Consider the following 22,326-nt stretch of genomic DNA (forward strand, 5'->3'; position numbering starts at 1 on the left):
TGTAATAAATTCTTAATTTATGGGTATTGCATTTGATTGGACGGATGGACATACCATTATTTTAAAAGCTTTGCTTTCAAAACCTTTAAAATCTTTTTCCCATTGTTTAGTTAAATCTTTTGATTATGAGCGTTTTACCCAAAAAATGTCATAAATACTTTGGAATCTGATTAACTAAATTTTCATTCATTCATTTAATCAGGGCAAAATATTCTTTAGAAAAGTCGTTTTTTTTATGGCTTTTTAAACTTTAAAAACTACCTATTACATACAATAAATGAATCACGTTTTCTAAGAAAATTAAAAATACATAGTTTTACCAACCCTTAGGAATTTTTTTGTGGGGTCTTTGAGTTTATGATACGGTTATCGAAAGGATTTCAAATTTATCTTGAGTCGTTTTATGGTTTAATTCTTTTTCGGAGATACAGGTTTTAATTTAGAGTAGCATAGCTACCATAAACAAAGCTCTTCTGATGCAAATTTTTATTTAATCGTTTTACTATAGGAAAGAAATCTGAAGACCATTTAAAAATATATTTTTAGTTTATTTTAATTTAAAATTATTTTAGTTTGCTAATTTTTACTTTTATTTATTAGTACTACAGCTTTACAGTCTAGCTTTGAAATCGATCAATATCCATTGGTAAGAACCGGTTCTCAGCCATACTGAAAAATTATGTATATCATTTTATTATATCCAATTTTCTACGAATAAAAATTTACAATCTTAAGATTAAAACCAGTTTTTTAGCCCGTGCCTGCGGCATCTCGGGGCTTTATAAAATGCGATAGATAACTATTCTAAAGATTTTTCATTCTTTTAGCTACTTTGTCTACTGTTGTTCTTGTTAGTTTATGAGGGTATCTCTTAATATAGAACTTGGTATGTATAACTTTATATGAGTAATCTACATTTTTATTCATTCATTAAAATTTTGGTTTAAATACACTTAAAATTGAATACTATAACTACTATAATAGTATATCAGATGAAAATTATCAATGAAACAAAAATTAATCTATAAAATATTTCAAATACAATTTAAAAGCTATATGATTAGGGTATTAGACCAAACTTGAATTGTAAATTTGGTTCAAATTCTAAAAAGTCTAATTTCTGCCCAAAATTAAGCAAAAGAAGCGTATTAAAAAAAAACACGAATTAGTCCATAATTAAATAGCGATAACTTCATTACAATAACATTTATTATATCTTACAATATTCACCTTAAAAATAACACTTCAAAATAATATATTTATTTATAATATATTCCTATAATTACCATTTCAAAATGAAAAAGAATTTTCCCATAAAACTGCAGCATCCAAATTTTCAACACACACACACACGCACACACACACACATATGCTTAGATTTAAATTCGGCCAACTAGATTTGATTTTAAGATAAGGCAGATTTTATTATTTCTATAATAATTTCAGTGTTATCCAGGGATTGGAGGATAAATTTTAAGCTGTTATTACTTATTATATCTATATCCTATATTCTATAATACAAATTAGAATTATGTCTGTCCGTCCGTCCGTCCCTTAAGTTCTCGGTAACCACTGAACCGATCGGATTCTACTCTTCAGGTATATACCTATTGGTCCTGTGGTGGTTTTAAGCTATTTTCTTGAGGGGTGGGACACCCCCAACCCCCCAAAAAATGAAAAATTTCCACCCCACCAAAAAAAAAATGGTGCTGACCATAAATGATGAGCGCAGCACCAGAATTTTTTCTTGTTTTAAATTTTTTTTTTAAAATTACCTCATGGGTCAAAGCCGCTAGTATCCTATATATGGAAATACAAATTAGAATGATGTCTTTCCGTCCGTCCGTCTGTCTGTCTGTCCGTCTGTCCCTTAAGATCTCGGTAACCACTGAACCGATCGGATTCTACTCTTCAGGGAATATACCTACTTTTCCTGTGGTGGTTTTAGGTTTTTTTCTTGGGGGGTGGGACACCCAAAAAATCAAAAAAAATCAACGTAAATTTTTTAAAATTCAGTTAAAAATTAATGTTTGCTTCTCCAATTTTTTAAATCACCTCTTGGGGCAAAGCCCCTAGAGGCTTTGGGCGAATCAAAATTGATGGTTAGATTGGGTTGTACTTTTCAGGTTAGCTTTACAGAGTAATTGATGTGGTTTAAGGCTTTGTTCCTGACTTGTCCCACCCTCCCCCAGAGGTTAGGGGCAAAGAAACTAGTTAAAAATATCCAAACCGGTTAACCAATACAATTAATTCTTTCAAAGAATGCTTTTGTTCCCCAAGGCAAATAAAGATACTATTAGATTATTGCTTGATGACTTGTATTGTTATTTAGCAATGTTATATTTTTGTCATTAGGTTAACGTAATTATCCGTCTTTTTAATCCTCAGTGTCCCTTAAAAAGACATAAATATGATGTTGACTTTTGAAAATTGCTATAAATCAACATAATACGTACAGGTTCAATTGATTTTTTGAGCAAGACTGGAATAGATAACAATTAATTTGTGTGTTATTGTTCCCTTCCTCCCTGGTGTTACCATTAGTAGTGGGTTTAGCATGCGCGATATATAGGGATGGGGGATGGTAGCATGCTTTCAACACAGCTAATTTTTTAATCAGTATTCAGCAAGATTAAAAGTATTTTTTTAGATTATATAAAAGGGCATATTCAAATTTATAATTTTAATAAATTTCATTTATTTAGGTTGGGTTAAATCTTTTAAAACAAGTTAGTATGTTTTTCAACCTATTTTTGAAAATACACTATTCTAAGATATGAAGATATATTTCGATTTTAGCAATCATTTTCAATTAATTTGTCTCTTAGTGAAGTGAATCAAGCAAAGTAATCTAGGTCAGTTTAGAAAATAATTGAGGAGCCCTGGCGATTTTATACCCTGAAATGTCAAGGCCCCGATTGTTTAATAATGAATATAGATAACCAGTCATTTGTTTAATCAAACAATACATCCAACCTTTTAAATATGTAAATAACAATTTTTTTTTAAATAACCATTAGCTAAATTAAAAATGTTTTTATGTTATGCAAGCACACCTCAATTTCGATGTAAGCGCGCACGTTTGCATATAGTTCTTGTGTCTTACAAATACATCAGGGAGGAAGGGAACATTGGGCTGTTTATTACACTACTCCCTAAAGTTTTATAATAACGCTTTTATGCGTTGGCTTGACAGCTTTGGGGACTTTTTAAAAATTTTGATTCATTGATTCTCAAAACGTGTCCAAACGTTTAAACCACTAATTATAATTTATAGAAGGTGTAATTTTGTGTATCATTATTGGGGATGTACATCAATTTATTGGCAATTGTCTTATCTCTTTAGATCCCTGCAAATACATACATACACACATATCATATATGTAGAGAGGATATCGTGGGAAAGCGCCTCCAGTCATTCGGAGTCAAGAATATGGAATTTTAATGCCTATCTTTCGAGTCTTCTCCATCTCCCTCTCTCCCCCTCTCTCCATCTCCCTCTATCCCCCTCTCTCCCTCTCCTACTTGAAATCCAGAAGGCAAATTGAGCATGGTTTAGGAAGGCATCAGGGTGTAGACTTCTGGTACTAACTGAAAGAGCTCAACCATACTGGGTTCCCAACTTCAGAAATACCAGAAATTCGTTAGTCTTATTATATTACAAAGATTAAGAAAAGTATTGAACCGATTTAATTATCAATTTACAGGAAAATTTACATAGGTTCCTGAGTGATTTTAGTTTTAGAATGGTTTTGCGCTAATTTTCTTTTCTCTACAAACCCTTTGAATGTATATCCCCTGGATGCTAGGGGCATAACTGCCAGTTTTTTATGAGGTGACTTGTATGGCAAAAAGACAGTGGAATTTTCTTGTCTCTTACGTTTCCATCAGTCATAAAAGATTGTTTTAGTATTATTTTCATTTTTGACAATTAATGTTGCAAAATTAAAAATATTTAACCAAACGCAGTTTTTAGATTCAATATATTATCAAGGATATGTATGAATTGAGCAATCTTATAAACTAGACACATTATACATATTTGGATGGGTTAAGGCTATTTTCTTTACCACATTAGAGGCCCATCTTGTGTTGCCGCTAGTTATCAATCAAATTGATATCACTTTTAATAGTCATTGAAGAGTTTATTCTTTTCATGTTAAAGTCTAAATATTTTATTACAAAATAAAATTTACTTATCAAAATTTGGCAACTTTGTTTAGCAACCCTATGCCAAATCATAATTCGCGTGCTTACAACCAAAAAACCTTATGAATTAGGGTGCACTAAAAAATAAATTCCTTTCTCTTAAAACAGAAATCTGGAATCTTAAAGGACAAGACAATGGCCGTTAAATTGATGTACACCCCAAATTAAGATATACAAAATTACCCCTTCTTAAGATTGTGATTGAAACGCTTGGACACGTAACTATTAACTAAACCAACCAACCAAAATCTAATAAAAATTCCCCAACGTTGTTCAGCAAACAAACAAGAAGAAGTCATAAAACTTTGGGGACTAGTGTAATAAACAGCCCAATGTCCCCTCCCTACTTAAGAGAAATACAAAGTTTTTAAAATACAAAAGTATGAAGGACTTAAACATTAAGTGTTTTTTAACCACCTAGTAAAATGTATGCTATTATATGAAATCTAATGTTGACCCTTTTCTGAACCTAAAGATATCCTTATCTTTGCTTCTCTTCAATATGAACAAAGTTTGTCTCAAAGATATTATCTTTTTGCTTTTTGCAATCAATTGGTTAGCAAATTGTGAAAGGGCATTTGTATAAAACCTTACGGGCATTCTGGCCCGGGACTTCACCCCTTCGGATCCAACAAAACAGTAAAATTTCATTTTTTATGTGTTTTTTTTGTACCTACAATATGTCAAGAAATGCAACAAAAATTGATTTTAATGTGGTTCAAGTTTACAATGTTTATATTAACGAAAAATTATTAAAGGAACTTTTAACATACTTTGAACCAGGATCTGGTGTTAAGCTTACTGCAAACATGAAAAATGTATAGAGAAATACTAATTAAACAAGGATGACAACATCCATAAGTAGCGAAGCACAAACAATTTAATAAGAATTTAGATATTATTTGTCAAAAGCATGTATATTAGGAAAATAATCACGAAACCTTTTCAACATTTGTTTTTAAAATTTCTTAATATTTATATTTCAGTACTATGACTAACAGACTGACGGTCAAAGTAAATTACATACTGGATGCTATAAACAACGGGAAATTTAATTTTGATATTTTTAACTACAAAAATTTTAAAAAACAGACCAAAAACACCAAAGATATGAGGAAAAGTGTGAAAAATATAAAAATAGCCAAAAACCTGCAAAAGAGCAGTCTGACCGCCATTGATGTTTTCTTGAAACGACTTAAAATTTAATTTTGATATCTTTAACTGAAAAACTTTGGAAATCGGGCCATAAACACCAAAGGTATGGAGAAAATGTGAAAAATACAAAAATAGCCTAAAACCTGCTTAAAGGCAGTCTGAACGTCATAGTAGTTTTCTTGAAACGACAGGAAATTGAATTTTGATACCATAACTGAAAAAATTTTGAAAATCGGACCATAAACACCAAAGATATGGAGAAAAATGTGAAAATTCAAAAATAACCTAAAACCTGCTAAAAAGCGGTCCGACTGCCATTGATGTTTTATAGTTAATTGTGCTCCTTAATAATGGGAATTGTGAAAAAACCCATCAAGAGTTGTCAGCATCCCAAAAATTAACCTTAAGAAATAATATTTATAATAACAAACAAATAAAAAAAATACTGAAATTTAAAAAATAACGAAGAATTACAAGCTTTAATGAACAGTTTAAAAATCAAATTATCAAGCTAATCGCCAGAAAAGAATCCAAACAAGAGAAATTTTTGCCAGTCTTAAACCAACCACGATCGAGTGAAGGTGAGATAGTGATTTTTATAATCAGTTTAAATATTACTATATGCATGAATTTTGGCAAATTACATATATGTTTTTAGAGAATTTGTTGTAAAACTCTAAATTAAATCATTTTTTCTCTAAAGTCAAGCTTGATTAAATTAGGCACAAATCTACAGATTTTTTTCTCCCAGCCGTTAATATAAAGAAACAGGACCATTGAAATTAAGTGCAGTATGCTTAAAAATCCATGTATTGTGATTTATTGACAATTCTGTCTAATTAGTGAATTTAATTTAGTTTGGACTCGCTGTAAGAGACCTAAGAATATTGAAACAAGAGGTAAAAATCTTATTTATATCTATTTACACTTATAAAGTAGCTGCGCTCCTTAATTCACTCATAGAGTAGCTACCCCTTAATTCACTAATACAGTACCTACGTTCTTAATTCACTTATAGAGTAGCTACGGTATTAAACAAGCTGTAGAGTAGCTGTGCTATAAACCCCTTATAGAGTTACTACGCTCCTTAAACGTCTAACAATAGGCTGCGCCCCTAAGGAAGCCTTGAAATAACCATATATTAATGTTTTTCTAATCTAGATTCGTTTGTAGAAGGCCGTTCCTTATTTAAACTATTTATAGAGTGGCTGCGCCCCCAAAGAAGGCCTAAAATAACTGAATATTAATCTATTCTAATCTAGATTTATTTGTAGAAGGCCGTTCCTTATTTAAACTATTTATAGAGTGGCTGCGCCCCCAGAGAAGACTTAAAATAACTGTATATTAATCTATTCTAATCTAGATTTGTTTGTAGAAGGCCGGGCCTCATTTAAACTATTTATAGAGTGGCTGCGCCCCCAAAGAAGACTTAAAATAACTGTATATTAATCTATTCTAATCTAGATTTGTTTGTAGAAGGCTGCGCCCCCCCAAAGAAGGCTTAAAATAACTATATTATTTTTTAAAATCTAGAATTGTCTGTAGAGAGCCGGACCTTGTTTTACTGAGTAGCTGCGCCCTAAGGAAAGACTTAAGAGGCCAAGCATTAATCTTTTTTTTATTAAGATATATCTATATGAGAGGCGGACTAAATATCTAAATATCTGTTGAGTAGCTGCGCTCTCAAATACAGGCATATAAAGAAAAGTATCTAATGAAATTAATAGTTTTTTTATTATCTAGAAATTCGTTGATGATGCACTGTTGTATGGCTTAGGCGGACCTGTTCATCAGACTTCTGGGACAAGACAAGAAGCCTCATATTGGTCCACCCCAACAGAGCTGTCCCTGCAGTGTGCACTGTTTTACTCTACTTATTCTTAGGTAAGAAAAGGTAGCTATAGATACTGATAGAGTAAAGGGGAGCTTCCATGAATAGGGTTTCATCAGTTTAGGTATCTAAATAAACCCGAAGCTATACCTATACCTAAGACAGCCAGTACCTAATTACCCATACAGGGATGTAATGAATAGATAACCCTAACCCAAATAAGAGGTTCCTAGATGGGTTTGTGTTAAAAAAAATCGTCCTAACTTACCTATACATTAAACTCTATAATTCGTTGATAACAACTACAGCTTATGTTACATTAGAGTAATCATCTAAAAGAGTAAACCTTACCCTAAAGGGTCAAGCCAATGAAAGGTATTTAAAGGATTAAACCAGCTTATTTAATTGTACCAATAAGCCTTCCAGATTTGTCCGGCTATTGGTTTCTCTGACTTATAATAGTTTATTGTTTCAGTATTCAACACAGTTGATGCAACCGTAGAGAGACACTGCTTACATGTAAATTAAGTCATAACCAGAGTCCTACAAACAATTATTACCTACAATTTTAACCACCGTTTTATCTACATGTCTAATTTATATGTTACCTATATAATTATGTGCTATTATAAATAAATTGTCGTTTTTAATCCATTGTTAATTACTGGTGGAGAATCTAATATCCATACGTAGCTATGTAGCATTGAATACTAAGAATAAGATTAACGATGAATAGACGACAAAATCAAAATCCCATTGATTACAATGAGGATCGTGCTCAGCAAAGATTAATGAAGGGTTTTCCCCCTTTCTTAGCTGTAACACCCGCGTCCCCCGAGTGGGATAATATAGGAACAGAGTTCAACAGGACTAATGATGAAAATGGAGAGGGACCTAGATCCAGAACCCCAGGGATGGGGGTAAACATGATAGGCACTAGAAGGACCCCTATTGGGGACAATACTGAAACTCACGCTGAGTGTCCAACCGCCAGACGGACTAAGCTAAATAGACATACACCATTGTTAAATAGAATAACTAGTGCAAACAATGGTACAGTACCTAACCTAGCAGGTAACATCCATGATATTCCTCATGGGATCCAATCATTGGAAATAGGTACAAAAGAAAGAACGCACACAGATAGACATAGACAAATAGACTTAGTTGAAACAGAGTCTGATAGTGCAGATGATATTGATGATATCAATGGTGCATTAAGGCAAGAACAGCCTGATAACCAACAGGTACGACCTGCACATGTAGATTACGACTTAGTAAGTCAACTTTTACAGACTACTAACTTTCATACAGCTGAACGTCTGTTAGCCAACCGTGATGCCATAAACGCATGTATTCCGGTTGCGGAATCAGTTGAAGCTATAATAAGTGACATTAAAGAACTTGAAGATTCCTCTAACTTAATGTCAATAAAAACAACATATAATGAGAGTCTAAGAAACTTATTGATATTAGTCGAAGTGATTCACAAGAAAAGCGCTAGTGAACCTGAATTGAATCAACTAAAGACTAGATTGAATGTAACGAGAGATAAGTTAAATATCGAAATACGAAATATAAATGAAAAGATGATGGCTGAAGAACAAGTTAGAGAACAAGGTCTTTCTAGAATAAAGGCAATAATGATGAAAAATATAAGACCTAAAGATGTCCCTTCATGTCCAAGCACCCTTTCAAAAGAGATTAGGGAAAAAGTAAGGATTAAGAACTTGGGCCATAATGTAGATTATGGTACGAGCGAAATACGAGAACCTGAGAGAATGGTAAATAGCAGTTCAGGGTTCCCAAACCAAATTCCTAAGAGGAGCAGTTGTGAAAACAGAAACAGGAACAGTAACTTGAGTTACAACACATTAGGAGAACAATATGCTAATATCCAACCAGTAAACCCTAACAATATCTCGATGCAAAATGAATCTTTTACCCCATTCAACTCCTTTGAAACCAATAATTATTGGCAGGAGACTGAGTACAATGGTACTGACCCTGATGCACATGCAGCAGTACAAGCTATTCAACAAATCGCTGATATTACTATGGTAGAAGTAGATGAGAATGAAGACGAGGTAACATTACAGGCACTCGATCGACGTGATACACCTCGACTTGACAAACTGAAGAGCATAATAGTTGATTCTCTGAGGAAAATATCTGACAATGAACCTTTTAAAGAACATATTAAAATAGCAGGGTATGCAGCTATGAATAGCGCAACCAAACATACTAGAAAACTAGATAGACTCATAAGATCACAGGGCATACATATTACGTCAGATAATAGAACCACGCTTCCATTGAAATTGGATCCCTTTTCAGGATTTGAATCGGAATCCAATATATACGACTTCTTTCAGCTGTTTCATTCAGTTTGTCGTGGAATAAAACCAGCACTATTAGGTGAATATCTATACCTGAATTACCTAACTGCAGATGTGAAATCTGATTGTACTCACCTGAAAAATGATTTCAATGCTATGAAGAAATTGTTGATTGGTAAATATGGAAATATTTCACGCATTCTCAGAGAAAAACGACGTTTGATCAAAGCATTGGCTCAACCAACATTCAAAACTCAAAGAAAAGCAAAGCTCTTGTATATTAGAAAGGTATTAGAGATAGTATTACAAATATCATCTATTGCTAAGATAAGTGAGACCGCTAACCGTGAAGTTAACAACTCAAACAACGTGTTTGACATTGTGGGGATGTTGCCAGAGTACTACAGAACTCAATTTAACACATATTACGTGACATCTCTACAGATGAAGAACATTGGTGATGATATGACAGGGGAAGAAACATTTCAATGCCTGTTAAATTTCCTACATGCTCAGATAAAAGCAATAGAAATGATGTATATGAGCGAAACACCTGTTGACAGCACACAACCTGCCCCAGCTCCAAAGAAGGACCAAAACAGAGCTGTCAATACAGCTACCAAAGTTGTTAAGAACGACACAAAAAAGGAACAACCTGACAGGTGGGGTTGGGCGACATGCTTCATGCATGAAGAATTTAAGAAAAGAGTAAAAGATTGCAATACAGGTACATGCCCTTTATTCCTGAATGCAGAACCTAGTGAAAGACTGAAACTTGCACAAAAGTTTAAAAGGTGCAATTTATGTTTGTTAAGAAGATGCTATAACAAAGATAATAGCAAGTGTTCATACAGAACACAGGTACCCAGAGGAGTTGCTTGCCAACAATGTGCAAACAACATGATAGATAGGAATGTCTTATTGTGTCCAGATCACAAATGTGACAAAGAACAGATCAAAGAAGGTCTCACAAAATTCCTACCGAAATATGAAACTGATGTTGACATCAAACTCATGATAATTGAAATTTTGAAAATAAAGAATGAACAATTAAAGAAAAGAGATTTGCAAGTTGGCGAAGCCTTCAATGTTGAAAAGGGAACAGTTTTCCCGAGCTCTGAAATAGCCCACAAGATACAACCTGAGCAAGAATTGGATCCTATATACCCGATGCAAATGCTACAGGTTGGAGATGAATCCATCCTCACGATGTACGACACCGGAGCTACAAACCCGGTCATTAAGGTAGACATAGCAAAGAAACTCAACCTGAAAGTTATTGATGATAGACCCCAATATATCCAAGTAGCGTCTGGCTCTGTGATATCAACAGGGGGAGGAGTCTACTCAATTATCCTTGGTCCAGATATTTCAGGACAATATCACGAACTTCGTTTAACTTCAATGTCGCAGATAACTGGACAAGTACCCAATTATGACCTTAGGAAAGCTTGTAAAGAATTTCAAGCAAACCAATCTTCAACTCCATTGTCCAAGGAATGCCTTCCCACAGATATTGGTGGAAAGGACATTGGATTACTCTTAGGTATAAAACACTCGAGACTTGTACCGACATTACTATTAGTGCTGCCATCTGGTCTTCAAGTATGGAAAAGTAGATTGCCAGACATAAACAACTCCTATTTAATGTTTGCTGGAACACACCATTCATTTGACAAACAAGATATGGAAGCTGGTAGATCGAATCTTAACATGAGAATATTATTCACATCACTGTATAAATCATACCTTAATTCACCCTTCCAAGATCAGTTAATCTCACCTAAATATGAGAATGAGTGTATGTGTATTGAACCCCAAATAACAATCAACACAGACATACCTGTTGCAATCAACAAAGTTGCATTACGAACAGATGAACAAGAACTGCTTGAGCAAGAAGATGCAGGATTTCGTATCGACTTCAGGTGCGATTGTTGCACAGGGTGTGAAAATTGTAAACAATCTATTCAGACAAGGAGCATTTCACTGAAAGACCAGTATGAACAAGGAATCATAAACAAATCCTTCAAACTGGATACAAAAAGACAAACCACTACCTGTGAATTTCCCTTCATTCGTAACCCTGTTGAGTTTTTATCAGCAAGATGGCATCGAAATAATAATTTCAAGATGGCGTACAAAGTACTACAGACACAATTAAAAAAGCCACAAGATGAAAGAATTTCAGTTGTAAAATTTCACAACGAAATGCTTGCAAAAGGATTTGCATGTAAACTAAGTAGTTTACCATTAGCAATTCAGCAAGAGATTGAAAATGCCCCAATTAGGCATTTTTTTGTATGGAGGTCAGTATTTAAACCTGGATCAACATCAACACCATCAAGAATGGTAGTTGATCCAGCAAGTACTGGCCTCAATGATTGCCTTCCTAAAGGGCAAAATTGCTTGAACTCATTATTTCAAGTAACCATCAAATGGCGAAGTCAAAAGTTTACCGCGACTTGTGACCTCTCCAAAATGTATAACAGTATTAGGATGGAATCATCCCAACTTAACTACTGTTTATACCTATTTACCCCAGATCTGAATCCTATGGCACACGTATGTATTTATGTCATGCTCACATTATTCTATGGACTACGCTTTGCAGGAAACGTAGCCACTCAAGCATTGCGCCAGCTTGTCCTTGAGCACAAGGAAGATTACCCACTTGCATATGCCACCATTTGCGAGTCTACCTACATGGACGACTCCAATATGGGTGGGGAAACTCAAGATGACCTAGAGAAAGTGATAACCGAGTTTATTACTGTTGTACCCAAAGGAGGATTCAGGATTAAGACAATTAACAGGTGTTTTGAAAAACCTTCAGAAGAATCATCAATTGATGGAGAATCCACTGCATATAGTGGATATAAATGGTACCAAGAAAAGGACGAAATGGGGCTAGGACTTGAAGAAATTAACTTTAATACAAAACGGAGAGGAGCAAAGAAACCTAACCCCTTCGAAGTCAAGACAGAAGAAGACCTGTTAAGACTTCTAGATGGCCAGAAGTTTACTCGCGCTAACATCTTAGGAAAGTGTCTTGAGGTCTTTGACCTCCTAGGGTCATTTGAACCCCTGAAAAGTAGACTGAAACTGGACCTTAAAAATCTCCAGAACCTTGAATTTGATCAGGAAATACCTGAATATTTTAGAGCCACATGGATCAATAATCTGTTATTGATAAGAAATGCAATGCAGATAAGAATACCAAGATCAGTTGTCCCCTTAGATGCAATAACTCCATCAAAGTTGACACTGATTGTAGCCTGTGATGCAGCAAAACTTATGTGTGGGATTGGTGTTTATGCACGCACTAAACTTTCGGACGGGAGTTACTCATGTCAGCTACTGGCAGGGCGCTCAAAGTCCGTTTGTGATACGATACCCCGCAATGAATTAAGCGCGGTGGTATTGGGTGCACACACATTTCACATTATTAGCAAAGCACTTGGTGAGAAGATTGAGGATTATTTCTTTGTCACCGATTCTGAGATAGTTGTTGCATGGTTAGGCAACAATGACCTTAAGCTCAAACCGTTCGTTTATAATCGTGTTCGTGCTATAAAACGATTAATAAACACAGATAATGTGTACCATATTCCCTCTGAAGAAAATTGTGCAGACATTATCACAAGAGGAAAAGCTGATTTAAAAGATTTTGATAGTAAGAGCCATTGGCAAATAGGTAAGCCATGGATGAAGAAAGAATTCAAGGATATGCCTATTAGAGACTATACCAAGGTGTGTAAAGATATGTCAAATAATCAGCTCGATTCTATTGTAGCAGAGTCATATAGCAAAGGACAGAAACAGAATCCTGACATAACAAACATTTTGGCTGAAAATGCCCCAAATCTGGCTGAAGATGCCCCAAATCTGGCTGAAGATGCCCCAAATCTGGCTGAAGATGCCCCAAATCTGGCTGAAGATGCCCCAAATCTGGCTGAAGATGCCCCAAATCTGGCTGAAGATGCCCCAAATCTGGCTGAAGATGCCCCAAATCTGGCTGAAGATGCCCCAAATCTGGCTGAAGATGCCCCAAATCTGGCTGAAGATGCCACAAATCTGGCTGAAGATGCCCCAAATCTGGCTGAAGATGCCCCAAATCTGGCTGAAGATGCCCCAAATCTGGCTGAAGATGCCCCAAATCTGGCTGAACATGCCCCAAATATGGCTGAAAATGCCCAAAATCCGGCAACCAATCTGGCTGAATATGCCCAAAATCTGGCTGAAGATGCCCCAAATCTGGCTGAAGATGCCACAAATCTGGCTGAAGATGCCCCAAATCTGGCTGAAGATGCCCCAAATCTGGCTGAAGATGCCCCAAATCTGGCTGAAGATGCCCCAAATCTGGCTGAACATGCCCCAAATATGGCTGAAAATGCCCAAAATCCGGCAACCAATCTGGCTGAATATGCCCAAAATCTGGCTGAACATGCCCCAAATACGGCTGAAAATGCCACCTTTACCAATGAACATTTTAAATTTATGGCCGCCATTCTGGCCAAACATGCTACTATTCTGACTAAACAAGCTGCCATTTCGGCCAAAATTGCTGCAAACCCATCTAAAATTGCCACCAAATTGGCTGAAAATGCCACCTTTTTGGCTGAAATTGCCCCCCACCCGGCTGAAATTGCCGCCATCACGGCTGAAGATGCCGCCATCACAGCTGAAGATGCCGCCATCACGGCTGAAGATGCCGCCATCACGGCTGAAGATGCCGCCATCACGGCTGAAGATGCCGCCATCACGGCTGAAGATGCCGCCATCACGGCTGAAGATGCCGCCATCACGGCTGAAGATGCCGCCATCACGGCTGAAGATGCCGCTAACACGGCTGAAGATGCCGCCATCACGGCTGAAGATGCCGCCATCATGGCTGAAAATGCCACCATCATGGCTGAAGATGCCGCCATCACAGCTGAAGTTGCTGCCATCACGGCTGAAGATGCTAATGCTCTGGCTGAACAGGCCACCTTTATGGCTGAACATGCTGCTACTATTTCTAGTCATGAAATACAAGAATTTCAGGAATGTATTGAAAACACATACATGATAATGCATGTACAAAAACAACCTAGTTGCCCCCTTGTAAATTTTGCCTACCGGGGATTTAAAAGCTCATTATTAGTTATTGCAAACCTATTCAGATTTGTGTTGAGAATAAAACACAGGTTGCACATGAAAGGTGTGCACATAAATTGTCCTGATTGCAAACCAGAAATATACAAAATAGACCGATCATATATCACTAGATTTGAAATTCTCTGTGGGAAAGCAAATTCCTCACCATCCCTCGGCCCCTCTTCATTTGAAATGTGGATGGCGTGGAGATACCTGTGCATTCAAATGAGCTTAGACGTCAAACTAAGGTCTACAAAATCAAAGCAGGAGACCTATATAGAAGACCAATCAGGAATTTTGAAATGTGGAGGGAGACTTACCTACCCAACCACGGAAATTGATGATACAGATTACTCAAGCTATGAGTATTCTAGTTTTGTAGCCCCAGTGGGACTAGTAGATAATGATATTGTAATTGCATTAGCAATTTATCTGCATTGGGAAATACTACCCCACTCTGGTGTTGAACAACTTCTTAACTATATGCTGAGATTAGTCCATGTTGAAAGACTAAGAACACTGATTAAGAATATCAGAAACTCATGTATACGATGTAGAATATTACTGAAGAAACGATACTTGGGTACAACAGGCAATCAATCTAAGACTTGCCTTGTAAGGGCACCACCGTATTACTCCATTCAAATGGATATTTGCGGTCCCTTTCCTGCACATGACTCTATCAAAAAGAGAGTGAAAGGTAAGGCATATATGTTATGCCTAGTATGTATGCTAACAAGTGCAATAAACATTGTATGCTTGGAAGGTTTAAGCACAGATATGATTATTACATCACTTGTTAGACATATGGGTAGACATGGATATTCTAAGATTATATTTTGTGATAGTCAATCTTCATTTCTTACTTTGAAATCAGCTGAGATAACAGTTTTAGATCTCCAGAGCCAACTTTGGAGTAAGGAGAGAATAGTCTTGGAAGTCAGTACACCCCACTCACATCAAGAAAGGGGTAAGATAGAAAACAGAATAGGAGCAGTAAGAAATATGCTTGAAAAATCCAGAGAATTATCCACTAAAAAGAGTTATTTAGAATGGGAATCTGTAGGTGTTTGCATTGCTAACACACTAAATAACCTTCCCATTGCTAGAAATGGAGATGATGAAACAGAATCATCACTATCATTTATATCCCCTAATCATTTGTTATTAGGACGAAACAATAAGCGATCTATGGAACTTCCAGTTGTAATTGAAGGATCAACACTCTCACGATTAGAAGATGTCCAAAACACAGTTGATAATATGCTTGACTATATTGTCAATGACATACACAAATTTGTTCCAGGAAAGAGACTTGTTCAAGGTGAGATTCCCCAACCTGGTGAAATTGTGTTGTTCATTTCTGAGGAGAATCCCAGGAAAAGGTATGAGAAGTTTAAGTATGGGAAGATCAAAGAAAACTTTGTTCAAGGAAGGTCCAACAAAGTTAGAATTATCTACAAGAACTCAGGAGAGAGTGTTATCCGTGAAACTACTAGAAATGTAAGAGACATTGTGATAATAATGAAGATTGAAGATCTGGATTTTAATTCAGCAGAACAACAGTTAATCAACAGGATTAACAGTCAATACCTACTTGTAAAACATGTAAAATGTTGAATAATAAATGTATGTCAAAAAGAAAAATGTTTTTTTTCAATTAGATAGTAGATAGTGATATGCTAAATGAACTTACTAGAATTTGCTAAGTATTACATAATTATTACATACTTATTTTTTTTAGGTATGATGGATCCCTCACATCTCCTTCTTAATCACCCAGCAGAATTAAGGATATTGTCATGTGACTTAATGAAACATTTCTGCCCAGATAACTTGGATTGCTATGGAGACACCAAAGAATGTTGGAACTACTTCTATGAAAAGTCAAGTGCAGACAAAGTTTACTGCCAAGATTTTTATATGTCCCAAGATCCCAGGTTCCCAGACCCATATATTGATACAGCAATAAGTAAACTTAAGTCATTAGGTGAAGCTGGTTGGTATCCTGAACTGAGACAAATAGCTGATACATTAACAAAAAATAGAAACCCAAACCATCAGCTCTTAGATGAAATTCGGAGATTTGGTAAAATCAAGTTTGGGATAATAAACATTGGAACAAACTGTGATGACAATGTTTATGCAGTAACAATGCTATTAGAAAACGAACTGCTAAAGGCCCATAAAGATGGTCATATTATCCCTGCCCTTGCCCTTAGAGTGTTTGGTTTATCAGAGTCTAATGGCTGGTTTCATAGCCAGAAAATCCCTCATAAGATTGTTATTTCTGATGGATGTAGCATCTACATAGAAATAAATCTTCCAACCCGTGAAACTGCAGGAGGAACCATATTACACAAGGCAGACTTCCCTAAAAGGTTAAATGAACTATTTGAACTCTTAAAACCTGAAAAAGGATTGGCAATTCTTTTAACCCATGAGCAAACAGCTGATATTGAAGCAGCTATTGCTGCACTAAGATCTCTGACTAATGGAGATCAGCTGGAGTTCCCTGGATACCTAGATGTTACTTCATTGTGGATTTACCTAGGAAAATATACTGTTAATACAGACCTATCATACATGTTTCGTCTTATTGTTGGTGGAACACTTATAATGCATCATAAGATGGAGGAACCAAATACATTTATGTTCAAGTTTGATGACATGCATCAATGGGCCAAGATTCATCTACTAGCAATACCAAGAGCAATAGTCCAATTATTTTTCGCCTTTGTTTTGATCAATTTTGATAGGATACTACCTGATCCAGGTTTTGTTCAAAGAAATCTCTCTTTTGGACAGGTAGGGGCAGTAGTTAACAGCTTTATAGGAATCATTGCAGAAAGCATGGCTTATGTACAATTTGATGCAGAAAACTACTACAAGGAAGACCCAAATGTAAGGTATAGGTGCATTCAACCTGCACAATCAATCAATCAGGATGAAATTTCAATTGCTTGGTTAGAGTATTGTAACGTACACACATCTAAAATCTTTTACTGTCTCGAACAATACTGGCCATGGAACAGACCATTGATTGTAAGTGATTCTTGGCAACCTAACACACAAATGGATACAAGATGGTTGCGGATTATACTGGATAAGGATCTGTGGTACCCTAGTCAAGTACCGTTGACATCTAATTGTACAGAGGACAGTGATCACATGGATGAAAGTTATCAATTACAGACTGTGGATGAAAATAGTTTTACTGACAGTGAAATTATTGATGATGACATGATAACTAGACTGATAATACAAAGCAGACATCTTCAGACTGTCCTCAAAACTTTATCTGCAGATAACAACACAGCTTGGTTTCGGTTTGAGAGGTACCTAAGAGATAATGTATCTATGTTCAGGGAGATAAGGAAAAGGAAAGACAATGGAACATTGCTGTTGAACACAAGAAAGAACTACAAAAGATTAACAAGACTGTGCTGGGACATTTGTAGGAAAAGATTTTAAGTAGGGATCTGCCAATTCCCTGCCCTGGAGTGTGAAAAGACCCATCAAGAGTTGTCAGCATCCCAAAAATTAACCTTAAGAAATAATATTTATAATAACAAACAAATAAAAAAAATTCTGAAATTTAAAAAATAACGAAGAATTACAAGCTTTAATGAACAGTTTAAAAATCAAATTATCAAGCTAATCGCCAGAAAAGAATCCAAACAAGAGAAATTTTTGCCAGTCTTAAACCAACCACGATCGAGTGAAGGTGAGATAGTGATTTTTATAATCAGTTTAAATATTACTATATGCATGAATTTTGGCAAATTACATATATGTTTTTAGAGAATTTGTTGTAAAACTCTAAATTAAATCATTTTTTCTCTAAAGTCAAGCTTGATTAAATTAGGCACAAATCTACAGATTTTTTTCTCCCAGCCGTTAATATAAAGAAACAGGACCATTGAAATTAAGTGCAGTATGCTTAAAAATCCATGTATTGTGATTTATTGACAATTCTGTCTAATTAGTGAATTTAATTTAGTTTGGACTCGCTGTAAGAGACCTAAGAATATTGAAACAAGAGGTAAAAATCTTATTTATATCTATTTACACTTATAAAGTAGCTGCGCTCCTTAATTCACTCATAGAGTAGCTACCCCTTAATTCACTAATACAGTACCTACGTTCTTAATTCACTTATAGAGTAGCTACGGTATTAAACAAGCTGTAGAGTAGCTGTGCTATAAACCCCTTATAGAGTTACTACGCTCCTTAAACGTCTAACAATAGGCTGCGCCCCTAAGGAAGCCTTGAAATAACCATATATTAATGTTTTTCTAATCTAGATTTGTTTGTAGAAGGCCGTTCCTTATTTAAACTATTTATAGAGTGGCTGCGCCCCCAAAGAAGGCCTAAAATAACTGAATATTAATCTATTCTAATCTAGATTTATTTGTAGAAGGCCGTTCCTTATTTAAACTATTTATAGAGTGGCTGCGCCCCCAGAGAAGACTTAAAATAACTGTATATTAATCTATTCTAATCTAGATTTGTTTGTAGAAGGCCGGGCCTCATTTAAACTATTTATAGAGTGGCTGCGCCCCCAAAGAAGACTTAAAATAACTGTATATTAATCTATTCTAATCTAGATTTGTTTGTAGAAGGCTGCGCCCCCCCAAAGAAGGCTTAAAATAACTATATTATTTTTTAAAATCTAGAATTGTCTGTAGAGAGCCGGACCTTGTTTTACTGAGTAGCTGCGCCCTAAGGAAAGACTTAAGAGGCCAAGCATTAATCTTTTTTTTATTAAGATATATCTATATGAGAGGCGGACTAAATATCTAAATATCTGTTGAGTAGCTGCGCTCTCAAATACAGGCATATAAAGAAAAGTATCTAATGAAATTAATAGTTTTTTTATTATCTAGAAATTCGTTGATGATGCACTGTTGTATGGCTTAGGCGGACCTGTTCATCAGACTTCTGGGACAAGACAAGAAGCCTCATATTGGTCCACCCCAACAGAGCTGTCCCTGCAGTGTGCACTGTTTTACTCTACTTATTCTTAGGTAAGAAAAGGTAGCTATAGATACTGATAGAGTAAAGGGGAGCTTCCATGAATAGGGTTTCATCAGTTTAGGTATCTAAATAAACCCGAAGCTATACCTATACCTAAGACAGCCAGTACCTAATTACCCATACAGGGATGTAATGAATAGATAACCCTAACCCAAATAAGAGGTTCCTAGATGGGTTTGTGTTAAAAAAAATCGTCCTAACTTACCTATACATTAAACTCTATAATTCGTTGATAACAACTACAGCTTATGTTACATTAGAGTAATCATCTAAAAGAGTAAACCTTACCCTAAAGGGTCAAGCCAATGAAAGGTATTTAAAGGATTAAACCAGCTTATTTAATTGTACCAATAAGCCTTCCAGATTTGTCCGGCTATTGGTTTCTCTGACTTATAATAGTTTATTGTTTCAGTATTCAACACAGTTGATGCAACCGTAGAGAGACACTGCTTACATGTAAATTAAGTCATAACCAGAGTCCTACAAACAATTATTACCTACAATTTTAACCACCGTTTTATCTACATGTCTAATTTATATGTTACCTATATAATTATGTGCTATTATAAATAAATTGTCGTTTTTAATCCATTGTTAATTACTGGTGGAGAATCTAATATCCATACGTAGCTATGTAGCAGGAATGTTGTCAAAAAAATTCTATCTTTTATAGGAGCCAAGAAAATCATGTTTCTCCCAAACTAAGACGGACAGACAGACAGACAGACGGACGGATGGACAGACAGACATTTCAAATTATAGAGTAGCTTTGCTACTAAAAAGATATAATTTTAGGTCTAATTTTTCATTGTTATGTCAATCCTATGTTAGACGTTAGTCATGATATATCCAAAGGTGAATAAAACTTAGGTTGCGCGATTTCTTCTGCTTAACCCATTAGTGATGAACCGGCTTTTAACGCCCGGTTCCAGAAAATGCCGAAAAAAAAACGGTTCTCAGTTTCAGGATTGCATCATTCTCAGTATGAATCCCCCCTCTACTACCCTGGTTTTCATTTCCCCCTGGAGCAGGCAGTTTTGCTTACTTCCGTTTGCCAGTATAGCTCAACAAAATTTGAAAACCAAGAAAAACGAGGTGATTTTAAAATACCCCTCCTAACTTTTTGTTTATGAAGTAAAGTTAGTGATTTTTTTCGTGAAATTTAAAGTTTATTGGCAATTACATTCATTTGTGAATTCGTTTTATTCAAATTATTATTTTTTATATGATTTTTTTATCGTTTTTTTACGTTCTATATTGGCCCGGCTCGGCCCAAGTAAAGATACCCGCCATTTTTATTGCCCGGCTCGGCGCGAGTAAAGATACCCGTCCACATATAATATCAAAATTTTAAAACTTCTAGGAAACGGGCTTTTTTAACTGAAAAGGGTGGCACCTATAGCCAAAACACTAAATGTGATATAAATCATTTTGTATCTTACTTGTAGCTCTATCAATTACATGAAGTTATGTAGTTTTTAATTGCGGATCATATCGTAGTATTAGCTACTCTACAACTCACTTTGGACGTTCAAAAATTACATTTTAAATTTTTTGGGCCAAATAACCTGGTATTTAGGACAAAACCGGGCTTGAATGCCGGGGGAAAGCACCAAAAAACGCCAAAAACGGTTACCTATGCTGAACGGTTTCTTTACTCACGCCAAACCGGGTTTTTTTGCATTTTTCCTGTGCACGCCACTAGAGCAAAACAAAAAAATTGGAATTCTGTTTTTACCATAACAAAGCTTCCCTGAAATTTTCAGCTCGATCGGTCCATAAAAGTGGCGTCGGCACTAATGGGTTAATAAACCCTTTATTAACTGCCATGACCCTTTCTGGCACTTAATTTCAGGAAGGGGTGGGGGAGGGGGGGCGATGTTAGTTTTATTCTTGCAGCGATATACAGGGTGGGGCAAATAAGACCGGACAAACTTTATACGGCCATAGCGCCAAAACTACTTAACCAATCAGGACGTCTGACCACACTATAAAAAGCTTAGGTAATGACCTTTTAGCACAAAAAATTTTTTTGACGAAGATAGACGTGTACACCGAGCTGGCCACGCATATGTTCAACAAGGCAGATTCCAAATGCGCCGGTGGTTAATGCGCAAAATCATATAACGTAGGGTCCGATAGGGAAGGAGTTGGAATCTTGACCCCAAATTTTGTGATTGTCTTAGGCTCATTGAGACACACATTTAAATCCATTTTAGCTCAATCCTAGCCGAATTGAGATAGATTTTTCAAGATTTTGAGCCTTAAGAAATCACAAAAAGTAGGGCCTGACAGGGAAGGAGTTGGAAATTTGACCCAAAAATTTGTGTGTGTCTTAAGCTCATCAAGACACGCATTTTGAGTACTTAAAGTTCACTGTAGCTAAATCCTAGCTCAAATGAGAGCAAAAACATGGATTTTGTCAATTTGGCGGTTACTCATGTTCCTAAGGAAATTTGGCCTCCCAGCAGCCCGATCTTAATTCAATGGACTTTTGGGCCTAGGGCTACTTTGAAGCATGCACCAATAGACGTGCCCATACCACAAAGACCTCCCTCATTGCCACTATCAAGGAGAACTACGCCAGCTTAGACAGGTACATTTTGACTTGGA

At 35.8% G+C, this 22,326-nt stretch overlaps 2 protein-coding genes across 3 annotated transcripts; both read left to right on the forward strand.

Moving 5' to 3' along the window:
• The first annotated feature begins 5,882 nt into the window (after window positions 1-5,882).
• On the forward strand, window positions 5,883-20,300 carry LOC145328498 (uncharacterized). 2 transcript variants are annotated; one of them, XM_080172207.1, is made up of 7 exons: window positions 5,883-5,945; window positions 6,222-6,263; window positions 7,108-7,248; window positions 16,418-18,400; window positions 18,677-18,718; window positions 19,563-19,703; window positions 20,126-20,300. In XM_080172207.1, exon 4 carries the CDS (start codon window positions 16,420-16,422, stop codon window positions 18,145-18,147), a length of 1,728 nt encoding a protein of 575 aa, XP_080028333.1. In that variant the 5' UTR covers window positions 5,883-5,945; window positions 6,222-6,263; window positions 7,108-7,248; window positions 16,418-16,419; the 3' UTR covers window positions 18,148-18,400; window positions 18,677-18,718; window positions 19,563-19,703; window positions 20,126-20,300. The 2 variants fall into 2 exon arrangements, 1 of the variants encoding a protein (XP_080028333.1); XR_013882474.1 differs by lacking the exon at window positions 16,418-18,400.
• On the forward strand, window positions 7,692-16,461 carry LOC145328497 (uncharacterized). Its single transcript, XM_080172206.1, has one exon. It carries the CDS (start codon window positions 7,924-7,926, stop codon window positions 16,291-16,293), a length of 8,370 nt encoding a protein of 2,789 aa, XP_080028332.1. The 5' UTR covers window positions 7,692-7,923; the 3' UTR covers window positions 16,294-16,461.
• Window positions 20,301-22,326: the final 2,026 nt, after the last annotated feature.

This window comes from Acartia tonsa, chromosome 9, assembly GCF_053477335.1.
Source record: "Acartia tonsa isolate MP-2025a chromosome 9, ASM5347733v1, whole genome shotgun sequence".
Classification (NCBI taxonomy): Eukaryota; Metazoa; Arthropoda; class Copepoda; order Calanoida; family Acartiidae; genus Acartia; species Acartia tonsa.